The sequence below is a fragment of the Cervus canadensis genome, chromosome 26 (assembly GCF_019320065.1).
Source record: "Cervus canadensis isolate Bull #8, Minnesota chromosome 26, ASM1932006v1, whole genome shotgun sequence".
NCBI classification, from domain to species: Eukaryota; Metazoa; Chordata; class Mammalia; order Artiodactyla; family Cervidae; genus Cervus; species Cervus canadensis.
The window spans coordinates 33,725,406-33,749,346 of record NC_057411.1 but is presented as its reverse complement, the minus strand read 5'-3'; the positions used below and the strand labels follow the sequence as shown (position 1 = coordinate 33,749,346).

The following is a 23,941-nucleotide window of genomic DNA, read 5'->3' as shown; positions in this document are numbered from 1 at the left end:
CTTTATTTTTAGGGGGCTCCAAAATCACTGCAGATGGTGACTACAGCCAAGAAATTAAAAGACACATGCTCCTTGGAAGAAAAGCTGTGACAAACCTTGGCAGCATATTAAGAAGCAGAGACATCACTTTGCTGACAAAGGTCCATCTAGTCAAAGCTATGGTTTTTCCAGTAGTCATGTATGGATGTGAGAGCTGGGCCATAAAGAAGGCTGAGTGCTAAAGAACTGATGCTTTTGAACTGTGGTGCTGGAGAAGACTCTTGAGCATCCCTTGGACAGAAAGGAGATCAAACCAGTCAATCCTAAAAGAAATCAACCCTAAATATTCATTGGAAGGACTGATGCTGTGGCTGAAGCTCCAATACTTTGGCCACCTGACGTGAAGAGCCAACTCATTGGAAAAGACCCTGATGCTGGGAAGGAATGAAGGCAGGAGGAGAAGGGGATGACAAAAGATAAGATGGTTGGATGGCATCACCGACTCAACGGACATGAGTTAGAGCAAACTTCAGAAGATGGTGAAGGACAGGGAAGCCTGGCATGCTGCAGTCCATGAGATCACAAAGAGTCAGACACGACTGAGCGACTGAACAACAAAATACACATATACAAAAAGGAAAGCATGCAAAGCTTGTGTAATCTGAATAAAGTGAAAGCATTGTATCAGTGTCAGTATCTTGGTGTTGATATTGTACTGTGGTTATACAGGACGGGGATATAGAGTGAAGGATATACAGGATCACTCTTTTCTTTCTTACAACTGCCCGTGAACTTGGAATTTTCTAAAACAAACAAAAAACATAACCAAAGTAAACATTATGAGTAGTTCTGTTAGAAGCTAACAAAACAATTATCCATAAACTTATTCTTATCACCTCCCAAGGCATCTCATTGGTTAAGAAAGGGAAATTTTCATTTCTCATTAGACAAAGGATACAGTCTGGTTTTTCCATAATTTGAACATAAGGTTTTCTTGTGAGAATTAAGCTAGTAAAAATAGAACAGTTTAAGAGAGTAGCCATTAGCCACCTTAAATGCTTCCAAAATAAAGTAAGCAAAGCAACACATACTTAAAGATAACCAAAGAGTAGATACTTAGAAAGGTGGGCCTTCAGTGTATGTGTAAGGAAAAGGTATTAATTAATTTTTTGGAGGGTCATCTCCAAAGAAAGAAACTATTACTACCAGGAAGGGTGTCTGTATTGTTCTAGAAAAGCATGAGCCCAGAGCAGAAAGCATTAACCTGTCCTCATCCCTGCCCTGGAGGGAGAGTATCTTGTCCTTATAGGAGTATTGGCCTGCTTGGCAGCTCGAGTTGGCAGAGGTGCCATTTACAGAGGATTTACAGAGCATTATGTGTGAGGTACTTTACCTGCCTTGTCATTAATCCTCCGAACAACCCTACAAAATAGTTATCTCCATAATGAAACTAAGGCTGAAGAGATGAAATAACTTAGGACTTCCCTGGTGGTCCAGTGGTTAAAACTTCACTTTCCAATGCAGTGGGCACGAGTTCGATCCCTGGTTGGGAAAACTTAGGTCCTATGTGCCTCAAATTTAAAAGAGAGAGAGACTAAAAAACTTGCCAGAGATCACACAGCTACCAAATGGCAGAACTGGGCTTCAGTCCTCTGCCTGGCCACACCATTTCCTGTCCACCACACTGCCTCTCTTGAAAGGCAGTGAGCACGCAAAGCTATTGTGCTTAATGCCGTAGTCCTAGAATCACCTCATTAACTCTCTTCACTCTTCTTTCTTACTTCCAAGTTTGATTTCTCATATAGATGTTCCTAAAAGGGGATCAGTGTGAGTATTTGTCCTTTTGGCAGTTGTGTTTCTCACTGTACATGAATCAGTTGACATTGTGATTTTGTCATCAGTATATTTTAAAAATGGTTAATATACATGAGTTCTTCTATGGCTGATAATTCTGGGTGTACTGGAGAATTCTGTTACTGTAAAAATATACTGAACTTAACTTCCACCACCCTAAGGGGCCTCAGAAATCAGTCTTCAAGATGGAAAAATGGTGTTACTGATTTAAGTAACTCCCAGGCTTACAGCGTCAGTTATTGGCAAAGCTAAGGTTGAGAACTAGGTCTCCTATCCGTTGCTCTGGTATAACCATTTCAGTTCTACTTATCCTGTCGGAGCACCCTATTTCAGGGCCAGATCCAGAAAAATTGGTTTACATGCTCAATCAACATCCTTATTTTCTGTACTCCCTCTGCATTTTGGGTACTGGTGGAATTATTTTGTTAGCATTATTTGTAGCTTTATTATGAGCCCACAATATTCTGTACATAAATTAATGAATGGATACTGAAAAACTGTATTGTGAATGCTTAAAATGCTCATCATTTTCCATATTATGTTAACTGGATAGCTATGCACCACTGGCTCATAGAGCAGTTTTTATATATTACACAGACTATTACCTATAAATAGTTGGATCATTAGAGTATTTCCACCACCCGTTATAGTACCTGTCACAAGTAGGTTGTCAATAGTTATGAACTGGTTTGAATTGGATTCGATTGAACCAAATTGATTGAAAGTGGCTCTAATGTGTTTCAGCTTCTAGATTCTGTAATTTATTTAACACCCCTACTCAGATAGATGTTTAGACAACAGCATGATTGTTCAGTGACACATTATTAGGTCCAGTTGTCTGTGCCTTAGCGTGAAAGACGTACCTAATCAGGTAGGTCAGTTCTGACAACTAAGATCTTCCTGAGTCCTTGCAGGTTAGCAGCCTGGAAGGGAAGTCTGTGTTCTCTCTCTGTTTTCAACACTCGGACGAGCCAGGGAATCTCAGCACATGAAAGTAGGTATCATGGAAGTATCAGAAATGTGTCAGCACTGGTTCAAACCCAGTAGGTAACTTTTTGTGGTTAATTATAAAACCCGAAATATTAATAATGAGCAGTGATATTTCCTTGTGAAAGTGTTAGTCGCTTAGTCGTGTCTGACCCTTTGCAACCCCGTGGACTGTAGCCATCCAGGCTCCTCTGTCCTTGGGAATTCCCAGGCAAGAATACTAGAGTGGGTAGCATTACCTTCTCCAGGGGATCTTCCCAACCCAGGGATCAAACCTGGGTCTCCCGCATTGCAGGCAGATTCCTTACTGTCTGAGCCATCCACTCATACTACTGGGCCATGAGACTTTTAGTTGTCATCAGTCTTCTATACAGTGTTGCTAAAGCAGGCAAGATGATGGTTGTTGAAATTTCCATTACCCTCTACTAGTTCAAATCAAACAAGAGACCTGCATTCAGAGCTTTTAGCTCCCTGTGAACATCTCCTTCCTTGCCAAACAAAAATAATAGCCACTGTTAGAGGTGCATTTAATCACATTATCCTGTTTGTCAGGTCACCTGTGGAGGTCACTTAGGACATTTTAGTTTCTTGGAACAAGCTTTCTTTTTTGCCTTAAGGATTGTTGGCATCCAGTGTCTCAAATCAATTTCGTCTGATAGATTTGGGCAAAGAAGGAAACTGATAATTAATTAGTTCTTTCTGTTCTGTACCAATAACTTTTCACAGATATATCTGAAGCTTCTGGTTTTCATGTCATTTTTGTGGAGAATTTTTTGTTCACATATTTTCCCTTTAAAATACAATATTCAAAATGCCTGACATCTGCATTCTTTTTCATTGTGTTGGTTGAAGCAAATTTAAAGTTATCCACAACACATTGTTTTCTAGAGCATTCATCTTTAGAGTCTTCTGAGATGGTTGCTCAATAACATGTCATGAGGAAAGTCCAGATTTGCAAAGCATTTGTCATTTCTTTCTGTGCTGCTAATTTGTTTAGTAACCATTTGTTTCTCACACTCTTGTCTGCCAAGCTGTAGACATATGTACATGTCAGGTCCATAGATCTATAAATCCATAAATGTTAATAATAGTACTAGGACTTACTGGTGGTTCTGTGGTTGAGACTCTGCACTTCTGATGCAGGGGGCATGGGTTTGCTCCCTGGTCAGGGAACTAAGATCCCACATGCCATGCAGCCAATAAATAAATAAAAATATGATGAATGTAGATAGTTTCAAAATGTCATATTACTAGAAAATTATGTTAGGGACTTCCCTGGTCATCCAGTGGCTAAGACCCCACGTTCTCCATGCAGAGGGCCAGGGTTCAATTCCTGCTCAGGGAACTCAATCCCACCTTCTGCAGCTAAGTGTTTGCATAACTCAACTAAAGATTCCACATGCTGCAAGGAAGATCAAAGATCATACATGCCACAACTAAGACCCAGCACAGCCAAATAAATACATAAACACTTTTAAAAAGAAAACTATGTTAAATAATATTAATAGCACTAAAAGTAGGTTGTGAAAAAGATGAAAGTGAAAGAGGAGAGTGAAAAAGTTGGCTTAAAGCTCAACATTCAGAAAACTAAGATCATGGCATCCAGTCCCATCACTTCATGGGAAATAGATGGGGAAACAGTAGAAATAGTGGCTGACTTTATTTTTCTGGGCTCCAAAATCACTGCAGATGTTGATTCCAGCCATGAAATTAAAAGATGCTTACTCCTTGAAAGGAAAGTTATGACCAACCTAGACAGCATATTAAAAAGCAGAGACATTACTTTGCTAACAAAGGTCCATCTAGTCAAGGCTATGGTTTTTCCAGTGGTCATGTATGGATGTGAGAGTTGGACTATAAAGAAAGCTGAGCACCGAAAAACTGATGCTTTTGATCTGTGGTGTTGGAGAAGACTCTTGAGAGTCCCTTGGACTGCAAGGAGATCTAACCAGTCCATCCTAAAGGAGATCAGTCCTGGGTGTTCATTGGAAGAATTAATGTTGAAGCTGAAATTCCAATACTCTGGCCACCTGATGCAAAGAGCCGACTCATTGGAAAAGACCCTGATGCTGGGAAAGATTGAGGGCAGGAGGAGAAGGGGACGACAGAAGATGAGATGGTTGGATGGCATCACCAACTAAATGGACATGGGTTTGGGTGGACTCCGGGAGTTGGTGATGGACAGGGAGGCCTGGTGTGCTGTGGTTCATGGGGTCACAAAAAATCAGACACGACTGAGTGACTGAACTGAACTGAAAAGTAGGTTGTATGCCTTTGGTTATCTAGATTTTCTCCTGAAAGTCCTAACCTAAACTCTTTGGTCCTTTCTTAAATACACTGATGCTTGCATAAGGATGCAGGTCTTTAGAAGAAATTTTCCATCAATTCTCAATAAAATTCTGGAATATTCAAGGTAATCATATAAAACAGTCTAACATGTTACTTGTTCAAGGGATTTCCTACCTGTGTAGTTGACAGTAATGATACTCATTTGAGCCTTTGTTTCATAAAATATGCTTTTTTTTTCATTAAAGTAAGCTTCCTTTCCATCTTGAAAGGGCGAGACCAAGTTTTGCCTTAGGTACTAACACCTGTTCATTTTATTTCAGGGGTACAGGCATCAGGCATGGATGGGAAGAAATGCAGTGTATGGATGTTTTTACCTCTTGTTTTTACCTTGTTTACATCTGCTGGATTGTGGATAGTGTGAGTATTCTCTTATTTAAGGATTCAGGTGTAATGTAGATAAAAAAGCAAAGTCTTGATAGCACAGTCCCCCTTTTTTCTGTCTGCAGGCTCCATACCCTCAGAGTCAACCAACTCCTAATCAAAAATATTCAGGAAAAAAAAAATTCCATAAAGTTCCAAAAAGCAAAACTTGAATTTGCTGCGCACTGGCAACTACTTATATAGCATTTTACTTTATCTTTACAACTATTGTATTAGGTATCATCAATAACTTAGAAATGAAAGTATACAGGAGGACGTGAGGAGAGTACAGTTGACCCTTGACCAACAGTAGTTTGAACTGTGAGGGTCCACTTATACATGGATTTTTTTTTCCAATAAATACTACAGTACTATGTGGTCCATAGTTGGTTGAGTTTGAGGATGTGGAGCTGACTATTGGATGTGAGAATCCACAGATTCTGGTATCCACTGCTTATCCTGGAACCAGTCCCCTGCAAATACAGATGGACAACTGTGTATGTCATATTCTTGTGAATGTATTTGTAAATACTTTAAAATAACGTTTGCTAACTCAGCCTTGCTGAAGTCCCCATCTCCCTTTCTTTATTCTATCACCCAAAGTAAATAATAAGTATGAGTAATAAATTATGCAAAGCAAATATTGAATACTGGTGATATGGACTCATTATTTGCAAGATTTGCTAATTTGACACTAACATGCTACAGATTCGGGCTTCCCAGGTAATGCAGTGGTAAAAAAATCTGCCTGCCAATGCAGAAGACTCAAGAAATGAGGGTTCAATCCCTGAGTCGAGGAGATTCCCTAGAGAAGGAAATGGCAACCCTCTCCAGTATTCATGCCTGGAAAATTTCATGGACAGAGGAGCCTGGCAGACTCCAGTCCATGGAGTCACAAAGAGTCAGACTCAACTGAGCACACATACATATGTATATTCAAACATTTGCTTGTTTATCATTGAGTATAAGGACGTCCTTATACTCAATGACTGTTAAACAAGCAAATATGATTTAATGTGGTTAGTCCAGTAAACTGGGAAACAGATAATTCTTTTTTTTAAATTTCTTTGTTTTATAAATTTTATTGTTTTTTCTTCATAGATACTTTATAGCTGTGGAAGATGACAAAATTTTCCCATTAAATTCAGCTGAAAGGTAAAGTTTATCTCTGGGTAACTCTTTGTTCATCAGTAGATTTAGCAGAACTTTGCCACTGGTAAAGTTAAACTATGCAAAAGTGACCATGCATTAACCTGAGCTTCTGGGTTTTTTCTGTCATCCAGGAAACCTGGCGTGAAGCATGCACCATATATAAGGTAACTTGATAATTCTCTTCTGATCTGCTGTATCTTAGGCAACGTTAGCAGGGTGTATTAGTTCTGACTCTTAGGACAAAGTATCCTAGACTGGGTGGCTTACAAACATCAGAAATTTATTTCTCACATCTCTGCAGACTGGAAGTCCAAGATCAGGGTGCCAGCATGGTCAGGTTCTGATGAGAACCCTCTTCCGGGTTTTAGACTGCTATCTTCTCACTGTGTCCACACATGGCAAAAAGAGGACTAGAGAGCTCTCTGGGGCCTTTTTATAAGGGCACTAATCCCATTCACTGGGGCTCTACTTTCATCACTTAATCACCTCCCAAAGGCCCCACCTCCTAATACCATCACATGGGATGTTAGGATTTCAACATATGAATTTTGAGGAGACATAGACATTCAGTCCATTACAAACAGTCATAGATTTTACTATAGAAATAATAAAACATTTCATATTTTTCAAGTATTGCAGGTGATGAACCTCCTGCAAGCTGTGTGTTTAGTCAAGTTATGAACATGGCAGCATTCCTAGGTAAGAAGAACATGAAGAATGCCTTACATGCTTTGGGGTATTTCTTTTTTATTTTAAATTCTCCAGAAACTCATTTCAAAAGTATGGTGAGCTTAGTTGATAATTTGGCATCATATCATGTCAATATGCTAAAGTGGGCATTTTTTGTTTTGAGGGTCTTTTTTTTTTTAATAAATCCCTTTACATTCACCTGCTTACCTTCCATTTTCTTTTCTCTTTATCATCTTCAATCATTACAGCCAATTCTTGACTTTATTTCTTTTGCTGCATGAAATAATGTATTTCATGTGCCATAAAATCCTGCATGAGAATATAATATTGTGCAATATGTTTTCTTTAAAAAGAATGCTTTATATATTCTTTCACTGGTAAGCATGAAAAATGCATAGGGTCTGAGATAAATATTGATGTGTATAGACATCATCTTTCAGTCTAAAGGTTGATATTATCATTAGGGTCATGCCCTCCCCTGTGCCTTTACACATATCAAGCTGGCAAATGGGAACACAGGTTTATAAAAAACAGAAAGAAACCTTTTGTACTCATGTCCGGCCCTAACTCCCTTTTCCTTCAGGGACTAAAGCTCTCGTTTAATATCCTGTCCTCTTTGTTCTCTGAGTGCTTCTCTCCGGGGGTTGTGGGAACCAGCCATACTCTCTGTCTTCGTCCAAATCAGCCTCGTTGTTCTGTCGCTCAGTTGTGTCTGACCCTTTGTGACCCCATGGACTGCAGCACACCAGGCTTCCCTGTCCTTCACCATCTCCCAGAAATTTGTTCAAGCTCATGTCCATCGAGTCAGTGATGCCATCCAACCATCTCATCCTCTGTCACTCCCTTCTCCTGCCCTCAATCTTTCCCAGCATCAGGGTCTTATCCAGTTAGCTGGCTCTTCGCATCAGGTGGCCAAAGTATTGGAGCTTCAGGTTCAGCATCAGTCCTTCCAATGAATCTTCAGGGTTGATTTCCTTTAGGATTGACTGGTTTGATCTCCTTGCAGTCCAAGGGACTCTCAAGAGTCTTCTCCAGCACCACAGTTCAAATTGCGAGCTCATCTCCTCCAGGCCAAGGACTCCTCTGAGTCTTTCAATAGGTTAGGACTTCCCTGGTGGTCCAGTGGTTACGACTCCATGCTTTCCATGCAGGGGGCACGGGTTTGATCCTGGGTCCGGGAATTAAGATCCCATATGTCGTGCAGTGTGTCCAAGAAAAAAGAAAAAGAGGTCAACCAATTATCACCACTGGCATTTTGTTGGGTCCAGTCAGTGACAGCTAAATCCTTCAACAGCAGTTTTCTGGACATGGTCCTTTTGGATACTGAGACTTTCACTCCAAGTGAGATCTAATGATGATGTTATTACTGAGGGAGTATTTGACCTTTGTAGCACCTGTCCCCCAAAGAGGTGGCCTGTTATTTCATCTATTTATAACTCTCCCCCCCCCCCAAAAAAAAAATTTCTACTATCTCTTACATGTTCCTTTTAAATTTTTGCTGTAGGAAAAGGGAAGACCTATAAAATTCCCTGGAAAATCAAGGGAGATGGTTGGTCCAACCTGCACCACAGGCAGAATCTTAGCTGGTTCAGAAGGCAGAGAAACATGGAGAATGTTCCCTTGAGACCCCAGGGGAAATGCTAGTCAGTCTGATTTTGTCCTCACTGCCTTCAGTCTCCATGTTAGTCATTCAGTTGTGTCCAGTTCTTTGAGACCCCATGGACTGTAACCAGCCAGGCTCCTCTGTTCATGGATTTTTCCAGGCAAGAATACTGGAGTGGGTTGCCATTCCCTTCTCCAAGGGATCTTCTCGACCCAAGGATCAAACCCGTGTCTCCTGCGTAGGAACTCAGTACTCACTCTTTTTTCCTATTCTTCATACCATTCTTCAGAAAAGATGTAATAAATGTACTCATACTAAGGCATAAATGACCGCTAAGGAGATATTTGCATCTAATAGAACACAAAGTCCCAAGAGTGACTCTGGACTTGCAGGGTCAGAGACCTTTTCCAGTCCGTCAGCAATCACACCATGTAGGCAGGTTGGTACCAATTCATACCATCATCCCCACGGAGCGCAGCAATAACAGTAATTAATGACAGCCTCTTAATATTCCAGGCACAATGCTAAGTGCTTTGCAAACATTACCTCTTTTAATCATAATACACAGGAGACTTCCCTTATGAGGAAAAGTCACAGGATGTCTGTCCTCCATGGGGCTTTAAAGAAACCAGTGAACATGTCAGAAGCCACATATTACCCTTTGTATTCTTAAGACAAATTGATATGTCCCAATAGTCCTTAGCGCAATATCTAAAATATGCCAGTTCTCCCAGCTCACAAATTTATCCCTTTACAAAGCTGATGATTAACTCGTTATAAAAGCAGTTCTAAAAACACAGTCATGAAAACAAGTTCCCCTCTTGCAGATGACATCCATCAGCATCTGATTCTCCAGTCCTCCCCTGCTCCATCAAGAAGCAATTAAGTTTTTACTCGCTTTTGCTCTAAGGTATTGCAGCATCCAGTGTTTATTATATTTCATCACTTTTAGTGCCATCTGGTAGACACAAAGCTGAGTAAGATTAGTGTTCAGTGAGAGTGAACCATCTATTATTTACTTATCTGGGAGTGAAAAAGAATCATTTTCCTAATAATTCTTGCCTTAAACTGTGGTTGCTTTTGTCTCCCCAGGCCTGTCCCTTTTAGATCTCAAACTATCATTTTGGACGACATAACTGACTCTAAGAAACAACCTGCATGCTGTGTGTTCACTCAGTTCTGTCTGACTCTATGGACTGTAGCCTGCCAGACTATTCTGTCCATGGGATTTTCTAGGCAAGAATACTGGAGTGGGTTGCCGTTTCCTCCTCTAGCAGATCTTCCTAACCCAGGGATCCAACCTGTGACTCCCATGTCTCCTGCATTGTAGGCAGATTCTTTACTACTGAGCCATGGGGGAAGCCCTAAGAAACAACGAAGACCTCATATAAGTCCCTGCTTGTTGGCAGCCATACAGATTATAATTTGCAACCTACAAATGAGTTGGTGTGGTATTTATTAAAATCAGTTAGCAAAAATCTTGTGTTTTTTGATGGACTAATCAAAGATCAAATGCTCAGTGATTTTCTTTACAGAATTATTTATATTCTTTGTCCTAAATCTGCACTTTTATGATCTAAAACACATTTTCTTTCTTTAAATTTATTTATTTATTTTAATTGGAGGCTAATTACTTTACAGTATTGTAGTGGTTTTTGTCATACATTGACATGAATCAGCCATGGGTGTACATGTGTTTCCCATCCTGAACCCCCCTCCCACCTCCCTCCCCATCCCATCCCTTAGGGTCATCCCAGGGCACCAGCCCTGAGTGCCCTGTCTCATGCATCGAACCTGGACTGGCGATCTATTTCACATATGATAATATACATGTTTCAATGCTATTCTTTCAAATCATCCCACCCTCGCCTTCTCCCACAGAGTTCTTTACATCTGCGTCTCTTTTGCTGTAAGACACATTTCTTAATAGAAATATTTCTGCCCTGGAGAGGTTGTGAGGATAAAGTTAATAGCTGAATGATTTCGCTCACCTAACAGCAGCCTCTCTCCCTCCTTCAGCCAAAACATATTGATTGTTATGTTCTACTGCTGTCATAAATAGGTATTATTGAGGCATAAACAGTAAAACTAAACAAAATGAAGAAGAATTTGGCCAGGCACCAGTCTACAACTGCAGTGAAGAGCTGCTATTTTGAGTTTGAACTTGAAGAACCCTATCGGCTTCAAAATAAAAAAGTTAACAAAGAAAATAAGCAATTACTCTCTAATATTTGTATTTTTTAACAGAGAGATAAATTAAAAAGAGCATCTGTATAGCAAAGAACTGTTGTAAGTATCAAAAACCACAGATGGGTGGGTTTTTTAAATCTTTTCTAAAACTGTAAGTAAAATCGTAAAAATGTAAGGAAAACTTAAAAAAAAAATCTGTTGAGCAGAATGTTAATGTGGTAAAAATTGGTTTGCATATATAAAGATGGCTTTGAAATGGCCCTACTGCCCAGAAGACCCTTTCAAGAAGCTATAATTAAATCACTACTTGGTTGTAAGTGGACTTCATAACAGATAGTCTGAATCTGCCTCCATTTAAACCTCTTAATAAAATTGTTAACAGACCAGAAACTTTATTATTTCCACAACCATAAAATTTCAACTAGATCTTCTTTTAAAAAGAAAGTATGCCTTGTCTCAGCTTGGTTTTTTTTTCAAGAGGTATTTATTTATTGGCTGTGCTGGGTCTTTGTCGCTCTGGCTTTTTCTCTAGTTGCAGTGAGCAGGGCTTACTCTTTCGTGTGCACGGGCTTCTAGTTGCAGTGGCTTCTTCTCTTACAGATCACAGGTTCTAGGTGCACGGTCTTCAGGAGTTGCAGTACGTAGGCTCGGTAGTTATGACACAGAGGCTCAGTTGCCCCACGGCGTGTGGGATCTTCCCAGACCAGGGATCAAACTGGTATTCCTTGCATGCAAGGCATATTCTTAATCATTGGACCACCAGGGAAGCCCTCAGCTGATTTATAATGGAGTTAATAGGTGAAAAGGGCAAAGTGTGGTGTTTGGGTTGCAATTCTGGAAGTTAGAGGAGTGTTGGGTTGATTCCTGTCTTCGGGAAGGTTTCTGCTTCCTGCTTAATTTCATTATCTGTTCTTGATGAAATGATATACCATCCAGATTACAAATGAGAAGGCTAGAATAACTGGAGCCAGGGGAATGGCACACGTCCAGAGTTCATTGGCGAGAAAGGAGCAACACAAGGAGTGGCAGTGACTGTGTCCCTGGGGGCACAGTGGCACCAACTACCTGGCTGGCCAAGGTGAAGAGCCGTTTTGGCGTCTGCCTCGGCAGTGAGTCGGGGCTTCGGCCAGAGTTCCGGCACCATCCTAGCCCTCCAAACTGAATGACAGCTGAGAGTTCCCAGAGTCATACTCTCCACTAGTCATTTGTAAAAGCACATTTGAAATGTATTTCAGATACATTTTGTCATATTTGCCTCGGGATTTTGTCACTCAGTTCAGTTCAGTCGCTCAGTCATGTCCGACTCTTTGCAACCCCATGGACTGCAGCATGCCAGGCTTCCCTGTCCATCACCAACTCCCGGGAGCTTGCTCAAACTCAGATCCATCAAGTTGGTGATGCCATCCAACCATCTCATCCTCTGTCATCCCATTCCCCTCCTGCCTTCCATCTTTCCCAGCATCAGGGTCTTTTCCAATGAGTCAGTTCTTCGCATCAGGTGGCCTAAGTATTGGAGTTTCAGCTTCAGCATCAGTCCTTCCAATGAATATTCAGGACTGATTTCCTTTAGGATTGGTTTTGTCATTATGCCCTGACTAACACCCACACACAGGTAACTAGCAAGTGTCTCCCCTGATGCCCTTTGTGGAGATTTCTGGTCTAAATCTAATGGCTTCCATTTCTGAAGATCACTTTGTGTTGGGGTGCTTGTAGTGAATGTCTCCTCTCCCCACTTCTTCCTCCTATTTCCATCCCCAAAGTAATAGAAATTTTTTCATCTCCTAATGTGGACAGAGGAGCCTGGCTCCTCATGGGCTATAGTCCATGAGGTCACAAAAGAGTTGGACACGACTTAGTGACTAAACAACAAGGATAATTGTTGTCACTGTTAATAGACTTCTGAAAATATTGCACTGTAGCTCCTAACTGGATCCCTCAAACCATTAGGTTGAAAAACTATTATCAACTCAAGTATAATCTATTAATCTGATGATGAATTATGGGCTAAATATAAATATACTAAAAGCTAAATCAGAGCCAAACAATTTAAGATTTCATAAATTATGGTTTATTTATGTTTTGCTTCCGAAATCCAAATATTATCCAAGATGTATACCACTCTTTCACCAGAGGTACTTGGAACTGAAAGTCAGTTTGACGAACTAACTTCGTAGCTTGAAACTGTTAAATTCAGCAGACTTGAGAAATGCAAATTTGTGGATGGTTTCTTTATTAATGGCTACTAATATTGGCCAGTAATCAAGGTAGACTTTTAGTAAATAATTACCTACTGAATTGCTATATAAATAGGATAATTCCTGAATTCCTAATCATCTTCCCTGCTAAACCTTAATGTCAAAATAAATTGCCTTAGGAAGTAGTAACTGCCTTTCCTTATATTAGCTATAACATATTAATTGCAAGTGCTTTTTAAAAATCATTTGTAGACTAGGCTCTCCCAGATTTTTGTATAAATATGAAAATATCCCTGCAGTAAGCAATTAATAAAAAAGGGATTCTTAGATTAATGGCTTGAGTATGTACTAGCCTCAAGGTCACTATTAGAAGTCACATTTGAAATCTAAGTAACTTCCTTCATTCTCTCTTCAGATTCTCCAATGACAATTTGGTTGAAAAGAGTGGGCTTTTAAAATGAGTAATTAACATCATTTGAAAGAACTGGGCTTTCTTAATATAATCACAGTATGATTTTTAATACATACCAAACCCCCAGATCTGCTAGGTTAAAATACAGATTCCATGATTTTATTACTGTCAGTGCCCTAATTTGGATGAACTTTGTCCTTTGACAATGAACACCCACAGGTAGAATCAGAGGGGAGAGGGAGTAAACTAGTAATGAAGGGATTTGTATACTTGCTTTATCTTCCTTCCCATACCCAGGAATGATTTCTGGCACAGGCAGGAGCAGGTTTGTCTAGATTGATAACCATGTCTTCTTCCCCATGTCTTCTTGCCCCATCTGTCCTAACACTGCTCTCAATTAAAGGGTGATTGAATCAGTGAATTCTCGTGCCATGGGCCGACTCTCTGCATCTGATTTGTTGTGTGCCAGGCCTCTGCAATGCTCTCCTAAGCCAGTCTGTCCTGTGCTGACCTTGTTTTTGAAAACTCTGGGAACAACACTATTACCAGTCTATTATCTTGCATCACCCAAGTAACATGTAACACTGCTGCTTCAATTCCTTCTTTCCCCGGGTTAGCTAAAATAAAACATCTCAATAATCAGAAACATTGCCTGCAAGTTTTCTTTGAAAAATTGTCATTTCAGAGATTTAAAAATGTACGATGACAAGTTTACTTTTGCACATTGTGGCTTTAGAATGCTATTTCCTAGTCTGACTGTGTGACTTCAATTTTTCAATTATAACATTTTGTTTTATTCCCAGCTCTTGTGGTAGCTGTTCTGCGCTTCATACAACTGAAACCAAAGGTTTTAAATCCGTGGCTGAATATTAGTGGCTTGGTGGCTCTCTGTCTGGCTTCCTTTGGAATGACCTTACTTGGTAATTTTCAGGTACTTCATTTGGCCTTTTTCATCTCCATCTCATGCTTTGCCTATATGATTATCACAGCCAGTAGGGTATAGTCACTATGTGGCCCATAAAATTCTCCATGGACTTTGAAAAACATTCTAACAGTGGTTCCTAATAATGCACAGGTTCTCCAGCAGGCAGCCTGTCTGATCATTGAGCCTCACCTCAGTCAGTTCAGTCGCTCAATCGTGTCCAACTCTTTGCAAGCCCATGGACTGCAGCATGCCAGGCTTCCCTTGTCCATACATGGGAAAGTCCTCGCTGCACATCAGACATGGAGCACAGCTACTGGGAAACGCAGCTACTAAAATAGCTGTGTATTTTCTACAAGGGCTTTCAAAGTGCCGTATACTTTTTTCATAACAAATTGTGTCCTAATCTGCCTTTCTAGAAAACTAATAGAACCATTGCCTTTCTATAATTAAACATTGAACATCCTTATTGGATGAAAGCTTGTGTTTCAGATTAGCAGGCTCACATGGGAGTTAGTTTGAAAATCCAGAATTTCTTTAGAATACCTGTGACTTGTATAAAGATGTACTAACCCTAACTCTTCTTCCCAGAAATATAAAAGTGCAAGGTCATTTAGGGACTTTCCTGGTGGCTCAGGTGGTAAAGAATCTGCCTGCAATGCAGGAGACTCAGGTTTGATCCCTAGAGGAGGGACTCCTGGAGGAGGAAATGGCAACCCACTCCAGTATTCTTCCCTGAAAAATCCCATGGACAGAGGCGCCTGGCTGGCTACAGTCCACGGGATTACAAAGAGGCATATACCACTGAGCGACTAACACACACCCAAGGTCATTTAAGCATAATTTCCCTTGTCAATACCATCACTCAACTCTTGACTTCATTTTTAAGTCATGGAGACCACTGCACTGTTACAGTGGTTGTCTGTTCTCCCTGCCTCCATTTCCTCCCCAGCATCCTCCAGCCTCTGCTAAATACTGCTAGTAGAAACTTCCTTCTTGCAATTAAACGCTGATCCTGACACTCCTCCCTTGTCTACTGAGTGAAATCCAAATGGTGAAGGCATTCCAGACACTCAGCACTCCAGTGAGTGTTTCATAATGTTCTCACTGAAAATATGGTAGTGGGTTGTCTAAGACTGACTCTTGCCCTGACTCCCCAGTGCGGATGATCCATTAAATTAGTATCTCATTGGAAGAAGGCAATGGCACCCCACTCCAGTACTCTTGCCTGGAAAATCTCGTGGACGGAGGAACCTGGTGGGCTGCAGTCATGGCGTCGCTAAGAGTCGGATACGACTGAGCGACTGCACTTTCACTTTTCACTTTCATGCACTGGAGAAGGAAATGGCAACCCACTCCAGTGTCCTTGCCTGGAGAATCCCAGGGGTGGGGGAGCCTGGTGGGCTGCCGTCTATGGGGCCGCACAGAGTCGGACACGACTGAAGCAACTTAGCAGCAGCAGCAGTATCTCATTCCCCCAGACATCCCCTGGTACAGTATTTTTTTACTTAACAGGTCATCTAACAGATAGGCCTGCAATCCCACCAACTCCTCTAATTACCCAAGGTCTCATTCCATATCAACCCCAATAATGAGAAAGCTGCCTTCTTAGAACCTATTGCCTTGGACAGTGAAGTATCAGGAGAATATTTGAGAGTTTATCTGTTGAGCTCCAAAATGTTAGGGCACAGAGCATTTTTTTTCTATTGAGATTTTGGTGGGAGTCTTTCTTCCACTTATACTTCTGTGCTACAAGTGCTGGCATGTTGTAAAAAGCTCAATAACTATCATTTCTTTCAACTGGGTCTTGGATGGAAGTTACTGAGTAGACATTTTGGTTTTCACTTAAGTTCCCTAAAGAATCCCATTGATGGGTTTCTTTAATGCCATTGATGGGTTTCTTCAATCCCACTGATTGAACCACAAATATTCAAAACCATCAATAATGACACTACATGTTCTTCACAGCACATTTTCTGGAGTATCTACAGAGATTACAGGAGAAACAAATAATGCAGTTGCCTATTGAGAAACCAGGTAACTACTATATGAGATAGGAGACAGACTTTTCAACCTGTACTCTTTTCATAATTTTTAAAAATTTGACCCATGTTACTAAATATACCATCTATTTTTAAAACTAGATTTAAAAAATAAATAAACAGATTATGTACAACATGGAAAGCCAGTTTTCTAGAAGAATTTGATTTGGGGAATCATTATTTAAAATGTTTCAAAAATATGTGTTTTGACCTGTTGGGTGGTGGTTCTTCTCAAAGAAGAAAAAAATCCTACTGTACTACTGTGTATTTTTTAAATCAGCGGGCAATGATTTGAGCAGTTTACATCTCTCACTTCCAAATGAGACAACCCAAATGGGTCTCCTTTAACCTATTAACTGTATGAAGGCCTTGACCATGAATCTTCAAACATTGTTGCCTTTTAATGGGTCTCCAGATATGGCAAAAGCTCATAAGTGCATTTTTCTTATTATAATGGGGGAGAAAAGGGAATTTCCTGGCAGTCCAGTAGTTAGAACTGCATGCTTCCCCTGCAGGGGGCACAGGTTCAACCTAACAATGATTGGCCACATTACAGAACAGAGTAGATAACAACCAGTGTTGTTAGTTGTCCAGGCCAATGAAATCTTGACCTGCTTAGAATTGGCCTCAATCAGTAAATACACAGCCAGATTCTGGTCTCATTTCTTAATCTAGAGAACAGAGTTTGGGGTTTATGTCTGTAAAAACTTGACATTTCTCTTTTTATGTGTAACTTTCCTGCTTTTTTCTTTTACTTTTCCCCAAAGCTTTTCTGGAAAATAAATTCAAACAATAAATCACCACTGCCTGTTCATTCATTGGTTCATCTAAGCAAATGCTTTGAGGTTTGAGGGTACTAGTCATTTCCCTGCTTTCCCTCAGAGTTCAAACCAATGGAGAACAGACCCAAAGAGCTAGTGGAGATGAAGGATTTTGCTCTTTCTACAATCTGTTAGCCCGCTCTTAGAACATCTCTTTACCTATTTCTTTCTCCTTCATGTGTTCCATTGGCCTGTATGTATTTTCTGAATGGGCCTCCACAGGTCATTGTCTGTTCATCCCTTAGCTCACAAATGATGAAGAAATCCATAATGTCGGAACTTCCTTGACTTTTGGATTTGGCACGTTGACCTGCTGGATTCAGGCGGCGCTGACACTCAAAGTCAACATCAAGAATGAAGGACGGAAGGTTGGAATTCCACGAGTTATTCTCTCAGCGTCCATCACTCTCTGCGTGGTCCTCTGTATCCTTTGGGTGTGAAAAGGTTCTCTGCCAGTGAGATTAAAACACAGAGGACTTGTCCTTGTAGAAGATGAGAACATTGCCATTCTCAGTTGCTTAGGATATACTGTCAGATCATCTCAGAATATTAGACAAAAACAAAAAGTAAAAGTAAAAACCAAAACCGCTCAGACCTACTTTTCATGCCAAAGAGGAGATGGAGAACTAAAGATAAAACAAGCGCTGCCTGCTCAAAACTGTTTCAATCTGTAGGAATGGTGTCATGCATGCACCTTATCACAAATGGCGTGAGGTTTCCTTTTGTGAAATAGATAGAATGCATAACCCAAGAGGGAATTGTGCTTTTTTTCTTCCATCTTGACAATTTTTTTTTTCATTTGTGACTTTATCTTGGCTCTGTTATTTCATTTAATTTATTAAGCTGTAAAAATGAATTTCAAGAGGCAAAAATACATTTCTAACTTTCAGAAAAACAAGTACACTTTTCTGGAAAAGAAATTCAAGAACTAGATTACCACAGCCTGCACTGTTGTCCCAAACAAATAATTTTGAGGTTTTGATGTGCTGTTTCCCTTCCTCCCTTGGAGTTTGAACCAATGGAGAACAGTCACAAGGAGACAAATGGGTGCCAAATGGGTGTGAAGAAATCAGCCTTTATTCCTAGTAAACTTGGAAGGGAGAATTATGCAGGCCTCCTATCTCACACGTTAGAATCCAATTTATCCACCCAGTAACAAGTAGAGAAATCAGGAAAAGACAGAGAACAGCACTTCACGCAGTTGAACCCCAAACAGATTGCAGAGGGACTAGTCTAGGGTGGAGCCCAGTGGAAGCGGGCCAGTTCCTAGCCCACCAGTCAGATCAGTCAATCATTCCTAAGTGTTCACTCCAATAGGTTCTCTGGAAACCGTGGAGAAGGGAATAAGGTTCCTAGATGGCAAACTGTATAATGAACACGAATGTTTTACAGTTATAGAAACTGTTACACAGTTTATAGAAACTGTATAACTTCATGAATAGCCAGTATTTATTGGGCACTTATAATGTGCTAGGCATTATTATAAGCAACTTTAAATATGTCTACGCTTTTAATCCTCACTTAACAAGGATAGTAACAGAGGTTAGTTACCCAAGATCACACATGGAATGTGTCAGTTTGTTTTAAACTCAGGCTCAGTTCTTTTACTTAGAGTGGCTTTAAAATATGAAAACATTTAGTGTTCAAAGACGTTCTTTAGTTAGTGGAGTATTTAGAGGGGTTTATTTCTTCTTCCTTCCCAAACTGCCATTCAATCATTTTAGGGGTTTGCTGAAGTTCTATGGTCACATTAGATAGAGAACATCAAAGGACTTGAAATTCAAGCCAAAAAGTTGCTTATTACTAGTAATCTGAGTAAATAGGTCAGAATTATTTTATGAGTAAAGTCAGAATTCTGCCAGTGTGAGATCTGAAGATGTATCCCTCCCCTATTAAGTAATAATAATATTGTTCTGGCAATATTTTGAACCCTCAGTCAGAAGAGTATGTGAGGGTTTTGAATTACTTTTAATTTTGAGCTTATACTAAACAATTCTGATCCATGTTATTTCTGAAGACTTGGAACCATTTCTTGGTTCCCTGGTGAATGGATCCAAGTCTAGTCAGGAGAGCAAAGTTTAGCTGAAGTAGTTCTCACATACTTTTTTGCTCTCTGAAAATTTCCCAAGATTTTAAGTCTAAGTTCTGAAGGTAGAGCTAATTCTAAGGGAACATTTCTGACTTTTCTAAATAACTTTATTTAGTCCTTGACCTCTTAGCCTTTCACTAGAGCATTGGTCCCCAACCTTTTTGGCAGCAGGGACCAGTTTCATGGAAGACAGTTTTTCCATGGACTGGGGCGGTGGGGAGAGGCTGATGGTTTCAGGATGTTTCTCATCAGGAGTGCCAAACCTAGATGCTTTGGACAGGCAGTTCAAGATAGGGCTCACGCTATCATGAGAATCTAATGCCTCCACTGATCTGATAGGAGGTGGAGCTCAGGTGTAATGAGAGCAATAGGGAGCAGCTGAAAACATAGAGGAAACTTCGCTCCCTCACCTGCCACTCACCTCCTGCTGTGCATCCCGGTTCCTAACAGGCTATGGACCAGCAGCAGTCCATGACCTGGGGGTTGGGGACCCCTGCAATCAAAAATATTATGAACCTTCCTTCTTCCAAGCTCCTACCTTTATATATACTGAAGTGTGTGTGTGTGTATGTGTGTGTACATATATGCATATAGTTCATATATATTCAGGCATAGACATATCATCTGTTCCTTTGATTTCTTAGTTGCCTATTTTTATTTGGGCACAAGTTTAATGCAACACCAGGAATGAAACCAGCCTATACAATATTGTCTGAAAGACAGTAATAAAACTTAGAGGAAGGAATGCCACTTAAACATCGTTGGCAGCACTGCAAAGACAAACACAGCTTATATGGATGTAGTTCGCTATTTGGTAAGTACACCTTGTTCCATAGTCATTTGCAGTCTCTTTTAAAAATATAACATTATTTTTCTGGCCAAATAATTACTTTGGAATTATAAGTCTTTAGCTAGTCTCACAGTTTATTAGGTCACCATCAAGAATAGTGGTCGAATACATGGGCAAGGACTCAGAGTTCTTGTGTTTGAACCCCAGTTCCACCAAATACGTGTGTTACCCATTTGGCCTCCATTTCCCTATGTTAAGGGCTTCCTTGATGGCGCAACAGGTAAAGAATCTGCCTGCAATGCAGGAGACACGGGAGACTTGGGTAGGAAATGGCAACCCACTGCAGTATTCTTGCCTGGAAAACTCCATGGACAGAGGAGCCTGGAGGGCTTCAGTCCATGGGGTCACAAAGAGCTGGACACTACTGAGCATGCACGCATGCCCCTGTACTCCCTATTTTTAAAAATTAATTATTTTTAACTGAAGGATAATTGCTTTCAACATTGTGTTGGTCTCTGCCATACATCAGCATGAATCAGCCCTAGGTGTACATATATCCTCTCCCTCCTGAACCTCCCTCCCACCCCCTCGAGATTGTCACAGAGCCCCGGTTTGTTACCCGAGTCATACAGCAAATTCCCACTGGCTGTTTCTTTTACATACGGTGGTGGAGACGTTTCCATGCTATTCTCTCCATTCGTCCCCCCTCTCCTTCCGCTCCCCCCGCTGTGTCCACAAGCCTGTTCCCTATGTCTGCGTCTCCTCTGCGGCCCTGAAAATAAGTTCATCGGTCTGTGCTCCCTATTTTAAACAAACTGATGATAATAGGATGTTGTGAGCGTCAAGCTAGGTGTTCCATGAAAGCGCCTAGAAGCATGTCTGGCACAAAGGAAGGGCTGAATAACATGACCTTGTATTATTTATGTAGACAGAGTTCAGCTGGCCCTGTCAAGTTCTTTGGCTCTTTTCTGTCACCTATCTCTGCCCAGAGAAGAGCCCAGCCTTAACGTGGCCGATGGAGGCACTTTCCTTGACCACCTCTCCCCAGACTTCATCCTCATGGCACAAGGCATCCACATGTACGCCGCCAGGGTCCAGTGGGGTCTGGTCATGTGCTTCCTGTCTTACTTTGGCACCTTTGCCGTGGAGTTCCGGCATTATCGCTACGAGATTGTTTGCTCCGAATACCAGGAGAACTTCCTAAGCTTCTCAGAAAGCCTGTCTGAAGCTTCCGAGTATCAAACCGACCAGGTGTAACCCTTCAGCTTTTCCTTGCCGGGGAGGTGGGTGTGGCAGCGAGGGAGGGGCCAGGACACACCCACAGGACTTGACATATAACCACACACACACACACACGCAGAAACACACATTCATGGCCACATTTGCCAAATGAGCTTTTCAGGGCGAGTTATTTTACGAAAAAGCACAAGCCCTATATGTCGAAACACACGCTGTTACACTGAAAATATAATGCACGACAGAGCAAGAAGCTTGTGCATGATCACGTCTTTTCCCCTCTCTCCCAACACCCCCTGTTCTTCTTGTCCTCTTCGCATACTCCAGCCACTATGATCACCCTACCTTGGGTAGGGCAGGCCAAATGTAACGTGGGAACAGTGCCAACTCCCAAAGTTGCCTTCAGATCCAAAGGGCTTGGAACCAGCTCATGAGGAAATTGTGAATCTGGCTCTTGAATGGACCAAGTATCATTTACTTGGACGGACACTGTATAGAGATGTGACCCCTCGTAATCTGCGGACGATGTGGGATCAAAGGATGGAACTTTCCCAGAGAAACTCCCTTCATCGTCGCTCAGTGGTTGGCTGACCAGATTCGACGCTGTAAGCTGTGAGAGGGAAGTCCACCACATGATTTGGACTTTACTGTGACTGGGAAAATATTTCCCAATGTGAATATTTGCAGGACCAAGGTCTGCCAGGCATGGAGAGATGGGGGCAGCCAGGGTGTGGTTTCGTTTTTGCTTCCATAGTACGCTATGTTTGGTTTTTATTTTCTACTTCGTGATTTGCTTTCTTTTTTTTTGTAAGGAACTACCATGGGTCTTTCAAGGTCTCGTGGATAAAGAAGATGTAGACCAAATGCAAGAACTGAACTTGTTTGGGGGTCAACCGTGATAAAGCGGGGGGAAAAGGTCACCTGTAGGCTCAATTTGCTGCTTTTATGTTTGAAGCTAAGAAAATAGTCACAGAAAAGCACAAAGGTGATAAAAAGAACTCCTTCTGGACATTTGTCAAAGGTAGGAGTTTTAGAGCATCTTGTTGGAGGTTCAAATAAGAGGGGAGTTTCTCAAATGGACCCATCGCTTAAATTTTGTATTGGGGTGGTGGAGGTTACGGGCTTTTCATTCTCAGAATTTGTAGGAGCCAATTAGAAGGGTACCCTCCCCCCACAAACAAACTGGTTCAGCTAGTGCCCTACAACTCAGCATGTAGTTTCCACCTGCAAAGAGTTTAGATCTCAAACTGTAGGCCTGGGCTTTATAGAGGCTGTGTTTCATAAAAATGAGCAGAATTCTAAATTCAAAATGTCTTGGAGTGGGCCAAGCTGACAGACCCTGTGAGTGCACTTTGTTTCAAGAAATCCCCAAATTCACTTCGCAGGGACTTGAGATTTCAAGGACTATAATGTGAACAATGTTTTTTAACGCAACACAAACTCTGAGCTTCTTGAGGAGGGGGTTCAACGACTTTTCACTTCTGTGTTTATCCCCACTTCTTAGCACAGTGCCTGGCACACATTAGGTGCTCAACCAACGTCTGTTGACTAGAATTACTGGTAATTTAGAGTGGGAAAAGGGCGCATCAGAGAAAGACTCAAAGATGAATGAGAGAGAAGATGACAGTTTCCTGCAAGATAGGAATGGAAGAAATCATGAGGTGGGGGAGGAAGAATACCTCTAACAGCCAAGTAAAATGTGAGAAAAAAAAGAGTGTTCTCCTATTAGAAAGGCATCTTACTGTAAATAGTCCAAGGTGACATTTGTTATTTTTGAATACTGCTTTGGAAGTTTTTTTTCATTTTTATATTTTAAAAATTTTATCAAAGAACAAAGATTTATGAAGTTTTCTTTTACTCTACACAATCCAAGTTAAATAGCTTTTGGTGATGCACTGTACACTTTTTAAGAGTATATCTAATAGCACATTTTAACAGAATCAAGCAATGACTGGCATTATTCATTGAGATCTGATCGCTAAATAAAATTCTTTTATGCAGAATTGTGATTTTTTTTTTTTTGGCCTCTTCAAAGAACATTCCTTCTCTAATATTGAAGCATAGGTAAACCCAATGAGACATTATGTTGAAACTGAACTTCAGTGTTACACCAATAGCATATTTGTAGGGCGTTTGGCAACACTAACAACCAAGTCTCTGATTCTCCAGACACCAATTGGGTGTCCTACAATTCAGTTCAATTCTGACACTACCCAAAGTTATTGTCAGACTCCACCAGCTTAAAGGCTCTGTCCCATAAAATCGCCCTC

General features: G+C 40.9%; 1 protein-coding gene across 3 annotated transcripts in view; it reads left to right on the top strand.

The window, feature by feature from the left end:
- The window catches only part of TMEM150C (transmembrane protein 150C), a 107,042-nt gene extending 83,368 nt beyond the window's left edge, over window positions 1-23,674 (top strand). For all 3 annotated transcript variants that reach the window (XM_043447819.1, XM_043447818.1, XM_043447820.1), the window contains exons 2-8: window positions 5,430-5,526; window positions 6,631-6,684; window positions 6,813-6,845; window positions 7,313-7,380; window positions 14,575-14,702; window positions 17,802-17,979; window positions 21,484-23,674. In XM_043447819.1, coding sequence (XP_043303754.1) covers window positions 5,447-5,526; window positions 6,631-6,684; window positions 6,813-6,845; window positions 7,313-7,380; window positions 14,575-14,702; window positions 17,802-17,979; window positions 21,484-21,692 — 750 coding nt within the window. In that variant the 5' untranslated portion in view covers window positions 5,430-5,446 and the 3' untranslated portion in view covers window positions 21,693-23,674. The remainder of the gene's footprint in view (window positions 1-5,429; window positions 5,527-6,630; window positions 6,685-6,812; window positions 6,846-7,312; window positions 7,381-14,574; window positions 14,703-17,801; window positions 17,980-21,483) is intronic.
- Window positions 23,675-23,941: the final 267 nt, after the last annotated feature.